General features: G+C 38.9%; 1 protein-coding gene across 1 annotated transcript in view; it reads right to left on the bottom strand.

Moving 5' to 3' along the window:
• Nucleotides 1–1,432: 1,432 nt before the first annotated feature.
• The window catches only part of STMN2 (stathmin 2), a 34,983-nt gene continuing 16,319 nt past the window's right edge, over nt 1,433–20,096 (bottom strand). Inside the window, exons 2-5 of the mRNA XM_003205132.5 lie at nt 12,736–12,831; nt 11,927–12,099; nt 5,174–5,365; nt 1,433–2,844 (exon numbers count right to left, since the gene is read on the bottom strand). Of these exons, the coding sequence (XP_003205180.1) occupies nt 2,785–2,844; nt 5,174–5,365; nt 11,927–12,099; nt 12,736–12,831 (521 nt within the window). The 3' untranslated portion in view covers nt 1,433–2,784. The remainder of the gene's footprint in view (nt 2,845–5,173; nt 5,366–11,926; nt 12,100–12,735; nt 12,832–20,096) is intronic.

The raw sequence follows: 20,096 nt of genomic DNA, 5'->3' as shown, positions 1-20,096 counted from the left end.
TCCCATCCTCTTTTCTTCCACCCAAAACCTGGTGGGAGCATCGTGTTCCACGTGATGGGATTTGAAAACTTGGATAAGATAGGTGCTTCATGCTGTGTACGCGTGTGCATATGTTTCCTACAGCAAACCCATCAGGACCAAAGCATTGGTCCTGACAGTAGCCTGCAGAGGACAGACTGCCTTCTTCATTAATTAGCTGGTGCAGTTTTCATATCAGGCCCAGGTCTGGTTCCGGGGATGGCATGTGCTATGGACCCTTCTGGACATGGACATCTTTGTGGAGGAAAAGAAGTTTGTCCCATGGAAACAAGGCAGACTGCCCTGCTTGGGCCCTGCACCACAGGTTTGTCCTTGGCTTGTTTTCCTGCTAGCTATGCAGAGAAAGCAAAATAGGGTCTGGAACACAACTGGGTTTTGTTGAGTCAGAGGTCAAGAAGAACTCAATATGTAACTTGCTATTAGGAAATTAAACCATTTCCAAGAGACTTCAAATCAAAATCCTGAACCTTAAAGCCAAATATAAGCTTGACTGAGAGGCCTTTTTAGTAGGGCTTAAAGCAAAACACAAATTTTGAAGACTTGGCAATGATGAAGCTTGACATCCAGTTTCAAAGTTTACTGTTTGACTTCTCTGCCAGACTTACTCCTAGTAATTTTGCCTGAAAGACAAGCAATTTAGGCTACAAAACCAACTTGCTGTAACAAGTTGGACTGCTGCTCCCACTCATAGATACAGAGTTCCTTGCACACAGGGCTGACCTTGCAGCATTGTGCATGGATGAGTTCCTACAGCTTTTTGACCAGGGGCCAAGTCTTCCAGGGACATAACTTGGCTCCAAAATAATACAGGCTGCATGGGTCAGAAACCAACTGTTGCAGATCTGGGGCTTCTGGCCCATCTCTCCAAAAGAGCAATTCACAGCACTTGCATAACTTTAAATCAGAAAACTAATCCTGAAAGTAATTTTTTACTAACTCTCTAGATGCTGTAAATGGAACCAGATCCAGTTTTATATCTCAGCTCTGTAGCTCAGCAGATCTATTTTATGTTTTTCAGTAAATCCTATACATGAACTCCTTTCACGCTGAGAATCAGTGTTAGTACCCAGAATCTTAATGTGGTTATGGATGTATGTGCCCAGGACAACTTCATTAACTTCTCTTTCTTGAAATTCCTTTTTTTTTTCAGTACTGAATAACTTAATACTAGAGTCATGTGCATAGGTTCAGTTTATATGGTAATCTTTAAAAATAACCAGCCTAAGCACTGGAAAACACACAGCAGGAGCAAGACCTGCATTAGCAGAGAAATAGACTTGATTTATTAATAGGTCTTATTTAAATCTAATTTCCATGCTTTTATGCCTTTGTTAGGCTTTCACCTCATACAGGCACATGCCAGAAGTAATGGAGCGAGAGAAGAGACAAGCCCTTTTTCAGTTCACAGAACCCCAATTCTTTATTAATCACAGCTTGCTCACAATGACATACAGGAAAATAGCACTAATGAAGAGTAGAATATGCAGGCAGCAACCTCTGGGAGGGGGGCAGGGACAACTTCAAAACTGCAGCTATTTTGGGGACGATGTGTTAGGTTTCATGATACTGTACTTGGCACAAGCACCCTGTCTAGTCATTCCTGCTTCAGCCCTCTTAGTCATAGAATCATAGAATCACCAAGGTTGGAAAAGACCTCCAAGATCATTCAGTCCTAGCTGTCTGTCACTAGGGTTGGCTAACACTGAAGAATAAAGGTCGTGACAAATGGAAGTCAGCAGTGTGAGAAAAAAAAAAAAAAAGGTAACATCTGGTTCATGGGTTCTCAGTGAAATATTTGATTGCCTCTTTTACTGTTACACATGTACTACGGTAGCATCAGAGAAGTATCATAGATCATGGCAGCTACAAATAAAGCCACTTGATGCTATCTATTAGTTGCTTCATTAATAAATTTTCAAGTGGTAGATTAAGCTCACTTTACAATTAGCACTTGTATGGCTGTTTGGCATCATTTAGAATTTGTCATAGCTTGATGGTTACAATGTGCCTTTTAAATTCATTTCAAACTGATACCACTTGCTTTCATCCAGTTGCAAAGCTGTTATTTGTTGCCTCTTGCTTCACAAAGCAGAAGCACCAAGTAGTGCACATGGTGATTTAACTTCAGTTATACAGTATGCTACAGAGTCCTGTAGCACGAGTTGCATTTGAAGAAACTACATTTTAAGAGTCTCTTGTCTTGGACAGCTGAATGTGAAGTCACGACACCTGTGATCTAGTCACTGTTTCAACAAAGCTCATTGATGGCAAAGCAGTCTAGGTTGTTAGGCAATGACTGGTCTCTAGCACCATAGAACTACTACTGACCTCGTGGTGAGTTGGAATGAAAGTCGCAGGGAATGGAGTTAGACATGAGGTGCTTCAAATGGACAGATCCAGCAAATTCAATCGAGTGGAAATAGACAACATCAGAAGCCTGTTACAGGACATGTAAGATTATGAAATAACTTGCATAATGCAATACTTGTATTTTTTAACAAAAATGTAAGTATTTACAAAATAAGATCCAAGTTTTTTAAACATCAAGCAAATCATTCTGCAAAGAGACCGCATTGGTTTTGTTTTATTTTTTGTTTCTTTTTTAAAGTTTTTATTGAGTTCTTGATTTTTTTTTTTTTTAAACCATGTCATACATTTCCCATACTGATATCGCATGATCCATAATAATATAGGCAGGGGGAGTTTACTAATGGTGGGGATGGGTCACATCCACCATTGCTGTTCTCAGCCAGACAGTTCCACCTGGAGCTCCTTGTTTCTACGGACCTCTGCAGCATGCCTCTCCTGGAAAACATCAAGAAAGGAAAAATCAAACCTTGTTCTCATCCTGCATGCCAAGGGAGGTTCCTGTTGATAACATAGCTGAGTTATCCTATCCTATCCTATCCTATCCTATCCTATCCTATCCTATCCTATCCTATCCTATCCTATCCTATCATATCCCATCCCATCCCATCCCACTCCACTCCACTCCACTCCACTCCACTCCACTCCACTCCACTCCACTCCACTCCATTCCATTCCATTCCATTCCAACCTCCTTAGACTGAACAATGAAGTTAGCTATCCTCTCTGTCTTTCTTCTGCTATGATGAAGCTGGGGAGGAGATATCAGAAGTCAATGCTGTGCCCTTCTGTCCAGTTATATCCATGTTGTCTTCCCTTTTGCTAAACCAGTCATGATTAGTTTAGACTTATTTGAGTCACTGTATATTCAGATACTTCTGTGAAAATTGATCTGTGGTCAGGAACAACAGCTGTCAAATGAATTTAGGAAATGTTCCTTTCAGGGTGTTTATAAAACTGTATAATTTTTGGCAGCTTCAAGATTTTAGGGTTTTTTATTTGTGCCTTTCATTTTTCAGCTGTCAAACTGTCAGACTTTTACTATTTCTATCTGATCAGTGAAAAAAAAAGGTTAGAAAACTAAATGACAAGTCACGAGGTGACTAAAGAAGCAACTAATCTCTAGCTGATTTCTGTTTTAGGCACTTCCTAGGTATTTTCATACATTAGAGGATATTCTATGGGGATTAGTAAAAAATTCAATGAATTCAACAGGAATCTCTTTATTGGCTGAGTTAAGCTATGGATCATAGGCCAACACAGCTTTTTGTATCATCTGAGTCTGTAAATCAGTTTCTTATAAGATTCATAATTTTAAGTGCCGGATTTTCTAAGGGACCTGTTCCTCAGGGATCCAGTTAATTGCAGAATGCAAAAGTTATCTTTGATCTTACAGGAGCTTCTAGTCACCATAACCTTGAGGCATCCACAGTTCTGGTCATTCTTGAAGATATCTCACATCATCTTTTCCTGCATAGTAAGAGTTGGCTGTAGTGCTGGCAAAAACTATATAGCTATATAGTATTTAATTTTTGATCTGTACAAATATTCTCAAGTGAGTTATCACAGTCTTTGTTAAAAAATGTTCTTTGGATTTCATGAACATTTGCCATGATATTGCAGAGGAAGAGGAGACTAACAGCCTGTAAATATGAGCATAGCATTGAGATGCTCCAGCAATGTCCCATTTCCTTTTGATCTCAAGGATGGCTAATTGGCTTTTCCCTTTGTTTTCATAAGCTTTGGTATATGTGCCTGTAAACTCATCTACTGAGAAAATAAGTTATCTGAGTACAGTTCTTAAACTCCACAATTATTAAGTTTGCATATTCACTTAAAACTTTGGAAAGCAATGGTTTCTTTTTTTGCTGCATGACACTCTTGTTTCCATCAAAGAAAGAGGCATTTAGAGAGATCTCACTGGAAGTGACTGGGAGCTATTTTCTTTCTATTAATCATTTATTTGCAGAAATATTAGAAAGTTCATTGGTGAGAGAAATAAATGTAAATTATCTGTTTCTTAACTCTTCTAAACATTGATTCTCATGTCCTTTCTTGTTTAGGAGGGGTGATTTGGAGAAGGGTACATTTGGTTCTCAACTGTGTATTTTGTAATTTACTGGATTCTCAAAAGGAATTCCTATGGCTGTACCAAAGATCTTCAAAGGAAAGCTTACACTGTATTAGTTACAAGACTTATTGGAAGAATAGGCACCTTTTTATGTATAGGAAAGAATTTTTCCTAATTTTTTCACTCTTTCCCCATCAGAAGTCAAGAACTATACATACACAGGATAAATGTTTAATTTGGCCACTGAAGTTCCTCTCCAGGTGCAAGGGAAATCTTATCAGTGGATGTAAATATCTGAAGGGAGGATGTAAAGGGTTATAAGACAAGAAGCAACGTACACAAATTGGAATACAGGAGGCTCCCTCTGAACACTGGGGAGCACTTTTGTGCTACGCAGGTGATGGAGAACTGATGCAGATTGTCCAGAAGTTGTGGAGTCTCTTTCTTGGAGACCTTCATTAACCACCTGGATGTGATCTGGGCCCCCTGTGTTGATTGTCTCTGCTGGAGCAGGGGCTGGGCCAGATGACCCAGTGGTCCCTACCAACCTGTGATTTCCCCAGAGTGGCTAAGATAGGCATCAAGGACTCTGGTTTAAAACTAACTTAAGTTTTGCACCTGAGAAAAGAGCTATGCACAGCATCTCTTTGAAATCTCCTCATCTCTGGTCAGAGCGATGAGTGATGGTGCAGTTACCTTTTCTTGGAGACGTTCAATAAGAGCAGCTAGATTAGCTTCACGGTTTTCTTTGATCTGTTCCATTTTCAGTATCAGCTTTTCCTCTGCCATTTTGCTGAAGTTATTGTTCTCCTCCAGAGCTTTCTGAAGCACCTCTCGCTCATGTTCCCTCTTCTCTGCCAGATGTTTCAGCACCTGGGCCTCCTGGGACTGGAAACAGAGAGACATGTGGTTGAAAGAAGTGTCTTGAAAACCCGCGTGGAGCGAAATAACCTCCACAGGGCTCTTCACTGAATTTGGAAACTCTGTAATCTGTTCATTTTTAAAAGCATTGCTGGGTAAAATCACTTCTATGTAGAAACCAGATTAGTTTCAATAATGGGCTGAGAGGCACTGGCTAAATGTGGGGAATATGCCTTAGGCAGCAGCAGAGCAGTGTTCAAATCACTTCTGTTAATGAGAAACGCTGTCCACAGTTATTGCAGTGGTTGCTTAACCTCTGAGAGCTGCAGTCCTTTAGGTGTGAATATTTTATTTGTAGAGATACGGGACTGAGAGCTGAAGGGAATGGTGTTAAAAAGGAGCTGTATTTTTTTGCCCAGGTTGGGCAGTCCTTTAGTATGTGTGAATGGTTAGTAACAGGCTTTGAAGTTTACTATTACGAAAGATAAACAGAATCAATATAGACAATGTTTTTTTCTCCCAGTATTTATGTTCAGCTTCTCCTCATTAAATATGAAAGAAAAAGGGTGTTTTGTTATACAGAAAATAAATAAGAATTGTATTTTCACTTAAATTATTCAAGAAAGAAGAAGGTAGGAATTAAACATATTCTAGTATACTATCCTTTGTAAACTTATTTCTCAGAAGCACAAGGCTTGTTATTTATTTTAAATCAAGTTACTAACACAGAACCACTAATCCTAGGAGAGAAGCCAGAGAATTTGCAGCACTGGGCCCATCCTCAGGCAAGTCTAGCAGAAAAGACTGTATGTTTTAGAAGAGTTATTTGGAAATTATAAACAGCACTGTATGCTCTTGGAAAAAATAAATTAGAGGGAGCATGAGAGGCAAACAGAAAACAGGGAAGAAATATGGCTCTGGCAAGATAAGTGCATATTTCAGCACAGATAACAATACACTGTTGCCATTTTTATCCATAAAAATGATTAGCTTAAGGCCTAAATTAAGGGTTTTAACCAGTAATTACAATTAGCAGTAATTAATCCTATTAAATTATATCGTAAGGCTTTTAATGGAGTGAAAAAGAGCTGCAGTTTTCTTACATGTGGAAGATCCAGCTAGAAGAAGAAAACAAATATATTAATAAAGATAGGGTACACACACAGAGCAATTGAGTCAGACAAAATGATTGATGTGCCAGCCAAAACATGTTGCAAATGGGAACAGAAAGTCCCATTATATATATAAGATCAAGAATGTGGAGATTTGGACAACAGATATGTCTAAGGATGCATCCCATTTGGACTGTGCTTCTAAGCAACATTTTTTGAAAGAACACTGGCTTTCTGTGGGAGATATCTAAATGTCTTTGGGTCTTTGGGGTGCTTGCTTGTTTGTCAGGATTTGTTTTCTTCCACTGAAACCTTTTGCCTTCTGGAACTACTTTCTATTATCATAAATTCATGAGAAAAGTGAAAAATTAGATCTCCATAGCAAAGTACACACAGTTTTAGAGGCCATGCTGGCAGGCAACACTTTCAAAATTAATTTGGTCAATAATGCAAGATAATGAAGAAAATACTTACTTACAAAATAATGCAGCATTTTCTGAATGTAAATTGCATTGGCATCAGAAAGAGTCTAAATTAAAGCCATGCCATGCTTTAGGAACTAACTGCACATTTCTAATGTTCTTTATGATGTGCCTTACAAGACGTCCCTTTCTCTCACACAAAATGTTCAGGGTACTCGGGAGTTGTTGAATAAAGGGTCCCCTCCTCATTACAAAACACACAAGGAGGAGAGTCTCATTTACACTGATGTCCCTTTTCTAATGCCACTTACACCAGCTGTGAGCCTGTCTGTTTCCCCCGCATTCAGATCACTGTTGAAATACCCTTATGAAAATTTTGGAACCCAGTCAATGCATTTTTGTACTGGATTGTCATATGATTTTGTGTTTCAGATACGTTTGGCTAGAGATCTTGGCCACCCAGTCTGCTCAAAGCCTGTAGACATCCAGAAATTGCTAAAATGAATGACCCTTAATATCTAGTGTGCCTGGAACTAATGGACTCTGTTGTTGGTGTTGGCTTTTAACTGATGCACTTCGACAGATTTGATGTGGGATCTAACACATGTAGGAAGTTTTTATTCCATATTTATTTTTCAACATTGTATTGAAGTGCTGGAAAAGGTATTCTAATATTCCATTTTCTAAAGCACTTGTAAATGGTTTACAATAAATGCTTCTAGCAGAGCTATTATGAGAAAATGTGTATAAAAATCTGGAAATGGGATGGAACACAAAGAAGATTAAGTGTAAAATGGTGGAGAAAGGAAAAAAAGAATAGTCTGGCTGAATATTCAGAAGACTTATTAAATATAAAAAGGTTTAATCAAAGCAGCTACAGCTGCAGTCTCTAGTGCTAGATGTAGAGGAATGAAAATCATAGAATGGCCTGGGTTGAAAAGGACCACAATGATCATTTAGTGTCAACCCCCTTGCTGTGTGCAGGGTCACCAACCAGCAGACCAGGCTGCCCAGAGCCACATCCAGCCTGGCCTTGAATGCCTCCAGGGATGGGCATCCACAACCTCCTTGGGCAACCTGTTCCAGTGCGTCACCACCCCCTGTGTGAGAAATGTTGTTAGACATTCCTGGTATAGATACTTTTGCTCCCAGAAATGTACTACTGTGCTGAAAAGATTACTGATGCAGGCAAACTCCTTAAGACATTTACGTCATTTTCTAGAGGACCATATGCAATCCCAGTTTTCAGAGTCCTTCACAAGGAAATCCGCATCTCAGCTGGCCAGAGATAGATGCAGATAACTAAGCATTCTAAGAGCAAAATTATGGAAATTGTATTTTGAAATATGTTATTATTATTATTATTATTATTACTATTATTAAAGTAAGAAAATTCCACTTATCTGAGTTGGGCAGCCTGGTCTGGTGGTTGGCGACCCTGCACATAGCAGGGGAATTGAAACTAGATGATCATTGTGGTCCTTTTCAGCCCAGGTCATTCTATTATTCTATGATTCTATGATTCTATGATTCTATGATTCTATGATTCTATGATTCTATGATTCTATGATTCTATGATTCTATGCTCTTATTTTCTCACATTGATCTATTTTTCTTTGATGCATACTTCCCAATATTTAAGTCATTTATTCAGAGATAAAGGATTACACTTTAAACAAGAAATAGGCTTGCACAAATGCTTTTAACCTAGGAATTTCAGCTTGAGTGCACTTCCCTGACTATTTTAGCTACTGGATGTAGGAGACGCACCATGGAGACAAATTTTCTGGAGAAGAGAAAGCTCATGGAAGACCTTATGACCTCTGAAACTGCTTGAAAGGAGGTTGTGGTGAGGTGGGGGTTGGCCTCTTATAACAGCAATAGGAGGTAATGGCCTTGATTAGCACCAGGGGAGGTTCAGGTTGGATATTAGGAAAAATTTCTTCCTTGAAAGAGTGGCCAGGCACTGCAACAGACTGCCCAGGGAGGTGGTGGAGTCACTGTCCTTGGAAGTGTTCAAGAAACATTTAGACTTTGTACTGAAGTGGTAGAATACTGGGGGTAGGTGGACAGCTGGACTAGATGATCCTGGAGGTCTTTTCCAACCCTGGTGATGCTATGATTCTATTATTTAATCACTCAAGAGAATTTCATTTTCCTAACACATTTGTTCACTTGCTGGATTTATTTTAAATTAAATTATGCAGTAGAAGCTTCAATAACTTTGGTATTATTCAGTGTATTATGTATTTAAGATATACTACAGGGTAGGATTAAAGGCTCCTACTGCAATGCAAATGCCAACATATAAATTCCTAGTTCTTAATTAGAAGGAATTAATTGTGTGATGTTTTCAGTAACAGAAATGAAGTTGCTTTCCTGCATAAAAGCAAGGAAATGAGCACAAATTGATAGGAGCTGGATGATCCTTTAAGTCCCTTCCAATCCAAACCATTCTATAAGTTAGATCTCATTTATGGCATATTCCTCACTGGGGTGTACTTTTAATTATTAGAACCACTTCTGACTGCTGTCAGGATTCCCTGTCCCAACCAGTGTGCCAACACAAAGGGAAAGACAGTTTCTCTCCCAAAGCAATGACTGTCTGAATGGACAAGGAGAACAGGAGGATGCTCCCCCTCCTGGGGTTGCAGAGCAAAGGAATGAATGTATTGCTGCAGATGTTCTCACCAGTTAAAAAATTTATTAATGAGCATTGCCTATCTAGCAGAGCAGGGCCTAATTCCTAAAAAAAGTGTAAAACCAGTGAGTATATATATTTTTAAAGGCAATTCTCATCCATTAGTTATACTTGATTTTAATGAGAACTGTGTTGGAAGGACATGATCTAGAATGGTTATGCCTAACAGCTGATGTACATAGATAAAAAAGCATGATAACAACTGCCATGCTGGATCTCAGAAAACATCTGCCTGACTTGTCCAGCAGCAGAAAGCGGAAGATGCTTTGGGAAAGTATATATGAAGTTGGGCAGTTCTGCCTGATTCTTTCCTATGCATTTTCCTAGTTTCCACCAGGTTACATCTTTTCTGAGGCAGATGTTGTATCCATATAATTATTTCTACAAGGTACTTCTTTACCAATTTTGCTATTGTCTGTTTGAAATAATTAATATTTAAATAACATCTAAGTAGCTTATGGTAACAAATTCAAAAACTTGATTAAATGATATATGCAAAGGTAATTCCCTCTCTCTGTTTTCAAATTGCTGTCTGATTTTGTTGAATGTTTCTTCCCCTTTGGATGTGTGAAACAGAATATAATTGTTCCTACTTATCTTCTCATTACCATTCATGACTTTAAGACTTCTGTTTTATCTTTCATCTGTTGTCTCTCTCCAAGCTGAGAAATTGACTGTTTATCTTCTTATGGGAGATATTCTATCCCTGTGACTGCATTTTTCACTCTTTTCTGTGTTATATGCTTTTTTTTTAGACTAAAACTGCAGGCAATGCTTGGGATGTAGGAGCACCAAGGATTTTAACAGTGATGTAGCGAGGTTTTCTGCTCTGTTCTTTGTTCCTTTGCTTGCAATTTCTGCTGCATTGCTAACGTGGAAGATCTTGTCTATTAAAATAACTCATTTAGCTATATGTTCATTCAAAATGAATGCAATAATGAGTTTTCCTTTAGGAAGAAATGAACAGTAATGAAATCAATGAAATGAAATCTCTGGAACATTCAATTTCTATTTCCCACTAAGTATATGCATAATATTGGGCTTCTTAACTGCTGCCATTTCATTCTGTGTTCATATCTTTACTTGAGAATATGTACTTGGAACAGAGGTACTTCACAGACTGTCTTTGAAGCTTGCCATCACATGGATGTGCCACAACTCATTCTTCTGGGCAGGTGCTAGTGCATATGATTATCCCTTTCACATGTAGACATGTCCTTCTACTGAAGAGAATACCTTGACAAAAACAAAGACTGAAACTATAGAACTAATGTACAACATCTGGATGACTGACTTGTTCCAGTTAATGAGATCCAGAGTTTCACCACAAATAAGAGTAAGGGACACTTTTAAAACAAATGTCAGCAATCCAGATTTATTGACTTCAAAGGATTCACTTCTCATCACATAGAGCTGTAATGGTTCCAGATCTCTTGAAAGGAACCCTGATCTGGTCTGACAGAAGCAAAAGGAGAGCAGAGAGCCTTTTGCTGCTGGAGATACCCCATGTTCTATTTCTGGCGTATCTTTTTGTCCCTGAACTTCTGTATATTTTGTTGTCCACATCCACAAAAGATTCTGTAAATGCAGGGGACTTTCTGCTGCAGGCACACTGCATTTGTGCTAATTGCTATGTAGACGGTCTACCAACCTTTCTAAGCTCTTTGTGACAAGCTTAATTATTATAAAAAAGGAATTGCCTGTTATGGGTAAGATCATAAGGGAGAAAAGACTCAGTAGGTAACTCTACAAGGCCTATTTACAGCACTACTAAGACTGTCTGCTAGAAATGCCTCTTTTAGTAGCAATGCTACGGCAGCATCTTCAATCCAGTAGTCTGGTGAGCAATCCAGAACACTCTTTATTCAGGGCTGGCATGTCTCCATACTGCATAAATAGGACAGTTTAGCTGACACAGATAGGCCCTGTGACTAATTTCCATGAGCCCTACATGGAGTCAGTATTTGATACACAGGCAGTAGCTGTTCAAATTGTGTATCTGTCTCTTAAATCAAGACTGAACCAGCTTTCAGCAACTATCAAAGGTACTCTGAACGCACCCTTACACACAGAGAGAAAGCACATAAATTTGAACCCACAGGGACTTTGTGTTCAAAACTACCTGTATTTTATGACACATGCTTCCTAAACATCTGGACTAGCCAGGTTTGTTTGCAAATTGCTGAAAGAAGATAAACTAATCTGTCAATTTAAACATATTAGTAGCTTTTGTCCATGCTGGCACACTGTGAGTTAGTGATGGAGATGAGAGACATACAAATAGATAGGAAAATTGGATGTTATCCTGCACATTGATGGGTATAATTACTACTATTTTCTTAGGGAAAAATACCTTTCTCCTCTCTTCGGCAGCCTCCAGCTTTTTCTGGATCTCCTCAAGGGAGAGCTCTTTCTTCTTTGGAGAGGCTAAAGTTCGTGGTGCTTCCGAAACTGGGGATGGTGGCTTTAGGATCAGTTCAAAGGCCTGGCCTGAGGCACGTTTGTTGATTTGTTTAACTTCCATATCTGCACAATAAAGTGAGAAGTGGTAAGCACTTCAATACTGTGGTGGTGTTAAGGAGAGGAGCAGTACAAAAATCAGTGTAGGATCAGAAATACAGACAAATGATTTAGCATCTTTGCTGTGGGCATTTCAAAGAAAATGGCAGATTATGGGCTGAAAATTGTCCCTGGGAGAAATACATCCCATTTTACCTGCAATAGTTTATTTATACACAAATCTTGTAAGGATAAAAATTTACAGTGGTTAAGGAAGCTTACTGGGGTTCTGTGTCATTTCACACTCCCAGCAAGCGCTGCCCAAACTGATTAAATTTTAAGCATGCTTTCATCTTTTCTGGGTTTCTTTGGGAACTATGATGTCAGCTGTGAAAACATGTAATTCTCACACGGGAAGCACTTCTCAAGCTACTAGGAAAAATACAGCTCTGTATGAAAGATACAGCTTTAGGAGTTTAGTCAGTTGCTATTAGAAAAAATATCAATCATCATGAGTAATAATACACAATCAATAAGAGGCAATAGCCCAAATCAGCAAAATAAGTGGTTAAATAAGCAAAATACTGTCTGTCTAACGTTAGGTACCAGGATGGTGAACTGAGTCATGTCACATTATCTGACCTGCAGGTGGAAGTTACTTACCGTCATATTTATAGATGTTCATGTTGCGAGGTTCAGGATAAAAACAGGAGCAGATCAGAGAGAGCATGGACAGCTCCTTCATCTTTTCCTTGTAAGCTGAAACAAGAAACCTTGTTAGCAAACTCTCCTTCTTCACCTTCTCCTTAGTGAATCCTCTAACTGTGATGACTGACCATGGACCAGCAAATCTGCTTCATAACCCACCTGGCAGATTGATCCAGAATATTCACTTTGTTTCTTCTGAACATGGAGTCTTTATCGCATCAAATATGAGATGTTCAGTACTGAATAAACTGCTGTTGTCATGCATGACCTCAGCCTTGGCTCAAATGCATGCAGTCCTCTTTTTTTGGTTATAGAAAGTGAATCTATCTACCAGGAAATGTATTTAGCATTGGAAGAGTGCCATGACCCCACTATCTCCTGGCAGGTGGAAATAAATGAAGCTCTTACAAATTTCTATGACGTCTCCAAATGCAATTGGGAACAGCTCTGAAACGTTGCCCATGTTGCCATAGGCAGATGCTAAACTCATTATCTGCGACAAATGAAAATGTCATCCAGATAATTAAAAATAAAGCCAGAAATGAGGATCCATTTATAAAATCCTTAGCATAATGTCCTTAAAATGAGAAAGTACTTGAAACAAAGAAGCATTTCCCTGTTCAGTTCCTGTACATTCACTTTGCTTCCATACTCAGGCCTACTGAATATCTGAATATAGCTGATGCGATAAACACGCTTGCAATTTACCTTCGGTGTTAGTCTGCAGTGCCTATAGACCCCAGTAATGGACTGAGAAATGGTGGTACCGATTCTTAGTTGTCACATGATAGTCTGCATTCGCCCATCCTAATTGCTAACATCTCAGCTTATTAACTGGAAATTAGAACCCAGACAAGAGCCAGGCCTCCTGAGTCCTGTGGCAATACACCAGCTGCTGCACACACAGTGCAAGGTATGTATGTTGGTGGGGCCGCTTCAAAATTGACCTTGGCACACTCAAATTACTGCTGCAATTAAAATCATATCTACAGAGTCAGACATATATTTGCAGCCAGCATATGAAAAACATAACTTACAATATAACTGGGTCTGAAAGTATTGCATTTAACAGATTAGACCAAATTAATCCTTGATGTTACAGTAGGAAAATCAGAGAGCCTTGTGATCCTGAAATAGTGGGTGCAGATAAAATTGTCATTTAGTATTTCTCATGGCTGCTCTTCTGTCTTTTAAGTTGTTTTTTCTTCCTACTCAGAAAGGCCCCTGTGGTTGCTGAGGTCTTGAGAGCCCTTAGGTGATGCTCAGAATGGTGGTATTTGAATAATACATCAGTTTAAGAATAGATTTCTAACCACCATTGCATGATTAATTAAATTAACGTATCTTTGTTTGGACATTAAATAACCCACCGAAAGGACATACAGCTTTACAGAAACCACTGGTGAAAGCCAACATCTCAGGTCAAGGTTGTATGGAAGACTTTGCTTTCTCTGAACTAAGATTGCTAAGGAAGTTTGGACTTGACAAGATTTTCTTTTGAAACCTAAGTGCCAACTTGCAAGGAATAACTCAAATATCCCCTGAAGAGTCAAATGACATTAAAATGATGTCTATTGATAGTCAAACATAATGTTATATTCATTTAAGCCCTCATCCAATAAAGTGTGTGACCACATGTGTAATTCTAAGCACAAAGGCGTGGCTGTACAAACTATCCTTGGAGGAGAGCTTGATCAGCCAGCTGCCCACACCACCAGAACTTCATTGTGGAGATTGTGGAGAGATCCTGCATGAGGGGCTAGTCAAAACATAGGAGGTTGTCTGTTAAAGACAGGGCTATTGATAATATGACCCGATAAATCACTGACACAACATATAGCTCGAAATATTTTTGTAGGAAGAGGCATGCAATGAGATGTCTGAAGAATCCTGCCTTTTGGGTCCACGTTATTATTTTTTCTCCTTGCTTGACATTGAATATATCTTGTTTCCTAGCAGCATTAAAAACAATCAGAAAAGGGTGTTTGTTCTGCTAGCTTGTCATCTGCAAAACATGACTGGAGAAAGATAAGAATGTGCACAGCTCTCATTTCTTTTAACACAATAGCTGCACTGAAGGCACACTGCTGAAATGATTGTCCTATTACATTCTGAACACGGACAGAATTAGGATGACATTCCATGCTTTGCAGGTATTACATTTTGTTTTTCAGGGTATTGATTTAGTCTCTATTTGCCCTATGAAATCCTTCAACCACAGTTAGAACATACCTTGAATGTTCAGAGCAATTTCTGGAGGCTGCTGCAACTCTAGAAACCAAGCAATGTGTGGATGACATGAGCCAGCATAGGAGAAGACCTATTCTGCCTCAGGCAGCCATTTAGGGAGCATTTTGTACTCCTGCAGTGTTGCTGGGTAGTTTTGTCTATTGGAAAATTAAGGTCTCAGGGTCTCTAAGGAATGGAAGACCTGCACACCTCAGGTGTCCAACATCAGTGTTGTGAAGACTTCTCACCCCATGACCAGACAAAGATCAACATACGTGGTAGGAGCCATGTACTACTCAGCTGTCCTTTTCTTAAAATACCATGCATTAAAGAAAAAGTAGTATGGTTAGCCCCGTGACAACTATGCAGGCACCTCTAGATGGTGGTCTGATTGGAGTGGCTGGTCACTGTCACAGAGGGAGCTCATGACTGAACAGGGAGACAACTGCGATTTCCCAAACCTTATGGAGTTAGGTGTTGTAGCCACAGAAACACATCCTCTCTAAAGGAAACATTTTACATTTAAAAACAAAAGACAACAGTACAGCATTTATGCATACTACACACAGCATTTATGCATACTACACAGGTCTTCTTGTGTTAACTGAAATAGGTACCAAAATGTTCTGCTTTATAGTGGAGCTTATAAAACCTCACAAAGAGACTCGGTGATTGCAACAAAGTTTATTTTCCAAATGTGTTTCAACTGGCTTACTAACTAACCATACAGCTTTTTGTGCAGTCATGTAGGGTACATATCATTGCATTAAATGTGCAAGTTAAATAAAGGCAAGTAAATGATAGTAATCATAATAATACAAAAGCTTTGATAGGGAAATTGCTAGGAAAGAAAGTGTTGACAAAAGACTATAACAAAATCTTCTCAGTTATAGGCAGCACCATTTAAATGTTTAGATGCATTAAATACCTTGAAGTCTGGCATGAAGTCAGAACATGGATTTTTGATAAAAACATATGAGATTTCAGTATTAGCAATCTTACAATTTTTTTCTAAAGTGAATTCCTTGTATTCATAATTGCAGAAAGGCTTGGAAATAGTACCTAATGCCCTTAAAATCTTTGACAGCTTCAAAGAAGAATCTCAGATTGGATTGAAACACAAAAATTAATGATTCTTTTTTTCTTGAATGAGTTCCAAATGCATCTTAATATCACAGTTTGAAGCAAATAACACTACCTTTTGAAACTTCTGAAATTATTTCTAACGGCTGTGTTTATAAATTATGAAACCAATCCCTGTGTTGGTAAACATTTTGATACTTTCAAAAATCTTTTGTGGGCTCTTTACTTGCTGGATCCTCCTGCTGCATCTGCATGACAAGCAGGGATGCACAGCAGGATGAAATCTGCAGAGGGATGCAATCCCAAGGACTCCATGCTTCATGCTGTAGACATTTTGAGGGTCTTTTATTTATACTAGGTTAGTCCCATGATGTGAACAACCATTAGCTCCTGAGCTCAGTAGAAGTACAACTAAAGGATATCTTCCAGTTTTCTTTACCTCACAACTAAACCCATTTGTGTTCTCTCAGTTTGCTCTGCAGTGTAGACCAAAGCCTGGTCAACTGGGGTGCATTGATGATTCACTTCAAAATTGCTCTCCTGACCTCAGATGTAGTCAGCAACATTCCATATTTCTTCACTAAAGACAGAGGTCCTTCAGCTCGCCCCTAGATTGAAGCTAAGAGGTGAGAGCACTATGGCTGCCATTGGAAGTCAGCAAACAGTTATCTACTGCTGGGAGAAGCAGGAACATTAGGGAAAAAACACTGTTAAAACCACCCTGTCTGCTCTCATCTGTTATCAAATAGCTATAAGGAATTTTCTACAGTTTACACTGTAACATGAAAATCTTTACTGACTGATGGGCCATGGGCAATCCAGGTCAGATTTTGTTCCTTGGCAAAGCAGACTTAGGACAGATTGCTGTGTCACAGCAGAGACCATTATTCATAATCAAGACTATTTTTAACACATGAAAGCAGAGAGATAAGTGTAAATGTTACTTTATAATTAACATCTGATGAACGTAAATCTGTTGATTCATTTTCCGTTACGGAATCCAATCTACATATTATAAAATGTTACTAATTTTTGAAAACTGAAGTGCCACCAGCCAACTTACTCTTGAGAATCTGTGCATCTGGAAGGAAGTTTGAATGGGCATATTGGCCATGGCCAAAATGTGCAACCCATAGGATAGCTCCATTGCCTTGCTGGGCATCCACAAGACAGCCAGCTTCCCAAGATGAATTACAGTCACTAACTGAAATCCTACTTTTTTTTAAATTTATTTGGAAGAGAGCGTAAGAGTAAGAAATAAGATTCAATGAAGCATGGAATGCAAGGTACAGAACACCTACCACAACCATCCTCACACTGATCTCTCGAGAATGTTACTGAGAGAACAGCTTTTTACAAATTTCACTTTGTGACTGCTCTCTCGGAAGTGCTAGAGTTTTTGGTTTGTCATGAAAAGCCACATCATTTTGTGAACACCAAAAGACACACTCTGTTGACCAGTGATTTTATTTTCGTAATTCATTTGAGTAATATTGTGCATACTTTTCTGTGAAATGAAATGGTGTTATGTAATAACTGTAACAGAAGCAAGCTGAGATAACCCTATCAAATTATTGTCTATCTGGCATGCATTTTATCCATATTTCGCTTTTCTCTTAATCACTGAAGATAAAATTTTGATTAATCTCTGTAGATTTAAAAGAAAGCACACAGAAAAAAAAATTAGTTGGTTTTATCCTTTTTGATTATAAACAGGGCCATTCTTTGTTGATCAAGTCTTTAAAAAGCACGCTCTTCATTTACTGCAAAGCAGTTTCGTGTGGAGAGAATTTGAATGATGTCCCATGCCCCTTAATTTTTGATATTTCAATATCTGTGCCATAAGAGAAGGAGATAGAAACTGTGAAAAGGAAAGAAGAAACAGAATGCAGAAAAGAAATTCTGAATTACTGAGTTTCCTTTGTGAACACTGACAATAAAGTGCACAATAAGTGCAGAAAATGAGATAGAACTTGGACAGATTAATCTGCTTTTGTGGTAACTGAGAATTTTAAAAAGTAGTTTTAGGCATTCATTTCTGTAACCTTCATGGACATTTTGAAATCCATGGTTCCAGCAGAAGTATGTGCAGTTTTATTTTATTCTCTCTGGATAGAAAGCTTTTTTAGAAAAATAGATTAAAATGGTTTGGAGGAGAACCAAGTAACAATGCTTTTCAAAGAAGCACAGGGTGGCAGTGGAATTAGGGAGCATGACTTCTTCAAAACACAAGAACTGATGAGAATGACAGATCTGACCCTTCATTCTATTATGACTGTGTCAAATTGTACCAAACCATTAACCCTACCATCGAATGAAAGCTCTCACATGGCCTTTCTATAGCACAGGTGGCAGAGCAGTATCTGGCTGGAAAACCCACCCACAGGAATACACAAGCAGCTGTTTGCTTATGCAGACTGCCCAATAATGCCTTCCTGGACTATTCCAGATGCTATGTCCACAGTTTTTACTTAATGAGTGGGATTTGATTCAAATGTTGTTCACTTTCTGATGTCAGAATGCAAAGATGTGAAGTTATTGCACTGTAATATTTCTGTGCATGTAATTTTCCCTGGTAGAGCTAATAGAAAATCCATTTACTGAACCCCGATTGTGCTGTTCCTGAAATTCACTTGAATTTCAGTGAACATCTTCCAGGGTTCAAAAAGAAATCCACAGATTTTTCCCTGGGGACAGAAAACCTCCTCCCACAGTACCTGCCTTGCCTTTGCCATTTTCTTAAGATTCCCCCTGCGCACCTCAGAATTTTCCCTGCCTCCACCCCATCTTCCTTCCCCAGTTTTCTTCCCATAGAGGTTCTTCTTTAGGCAAGGATGTCAGCTACTAAAACAGACTGAAGAAAATGGAGAGGATGAATAGCAAGGAATGAACTTAAAGGCTGTTATACTCCTAAGACAGCATAATTTCCTGCCAGTTAACTGAAAGCAGTTGTTTAATTTTTCATTGTACCTCTTTGGTTCTTTACACAAATTCTTCAAATTATTTGGCAGGATGCTAATGTTTAAGATGCTGAAGTTTTGCTTATCATCATAAGAGGCCACCACACTCATAGATAGTTCTTGATACACTATTATTGCCTAAGTGTGAAATCCAGGTGTGGACCGTGGTTCACAATCATTTAATACAACCCCATCCAGTAATCATTCTGCTATCTGCCATCTCCTATATCTTCTGGAAGCACAAAAGACAATGGAAATTCAGATATAAGTGAAGAGATTCTCCTGAATCAGAACCAGGTAGAAAAAGGCGATGGGCAGTAAGAGCTGCACCAGGAGAATCAATCCCCCTTACCTGGCCCACCTCACCTGCAAGAGAACTGCTGTAGTTTTGACTGCACACCTGCCCACTGGGAAAACAGCCTCTTCTGATGGTATTGTAGCAATCTCTGCTCTGTCATGTCTTACAGAAAAATTAAATTCTACTTTTCATTTATGACTACTGGTAAGAGTAGTAGTAATAATGATAGTACATGTATCAGTCTGAGTCTGATCCTGTCATTAACATTCCTGTTCTCAAGGAAAATCCCCAGGCTCTTACTTGAGACTTACACGGATGATTTAAGGATCAAAACCTTAAGCTGTGGAATTTCTGATTGGCTGGATTTGCTTTGCATGACTTAATGCTCACTGTGCAACATATTTCCTTTGCCTCATGTGCCTAAAGAGCTTCCACACACTCTCTTGCCAGCACGTGGAGCCATTAGAATCCTTTACTTCTGAGAAAGGTCACATGTAAAGTGGCTTAAAAAGTCAGATATTTCACCCCAGAACGTCTGCTAATACAGCTTTGAAGATCTTCCCTGGTAAGTGGCACAGAACCTACAGACAACCCATGTAGATACCATGTACTGAGTGGGAAGCACAATTTCAAGCTCTTGTACTGAACACACCAGTTTCCTCCAAAGCACCCTGCAGTCAAGGGCCAGACTATCGGAGATGCTGCTTGCGTGCTCCTAAGGCCATTTCATTATTATGTTGTAGAAG

This window comes from Meleagris gallopavo, chromosome 3, assembly GCF_905368555.1.
Source record: "Meleagris gallopavo chromosome 3, MGAL_WU_HG_1.1, whole genome shotgun sequence".
Classification (NCBI taxonomy): Eukaryota; Metazoa; Chordata; class Aves; order Galliformes; family Phasianidae; genus Meleagris; species Meleagris gallopavo.
This window is presented reverse-complemented; position numbering and strand designations above follow the sequence as displayed.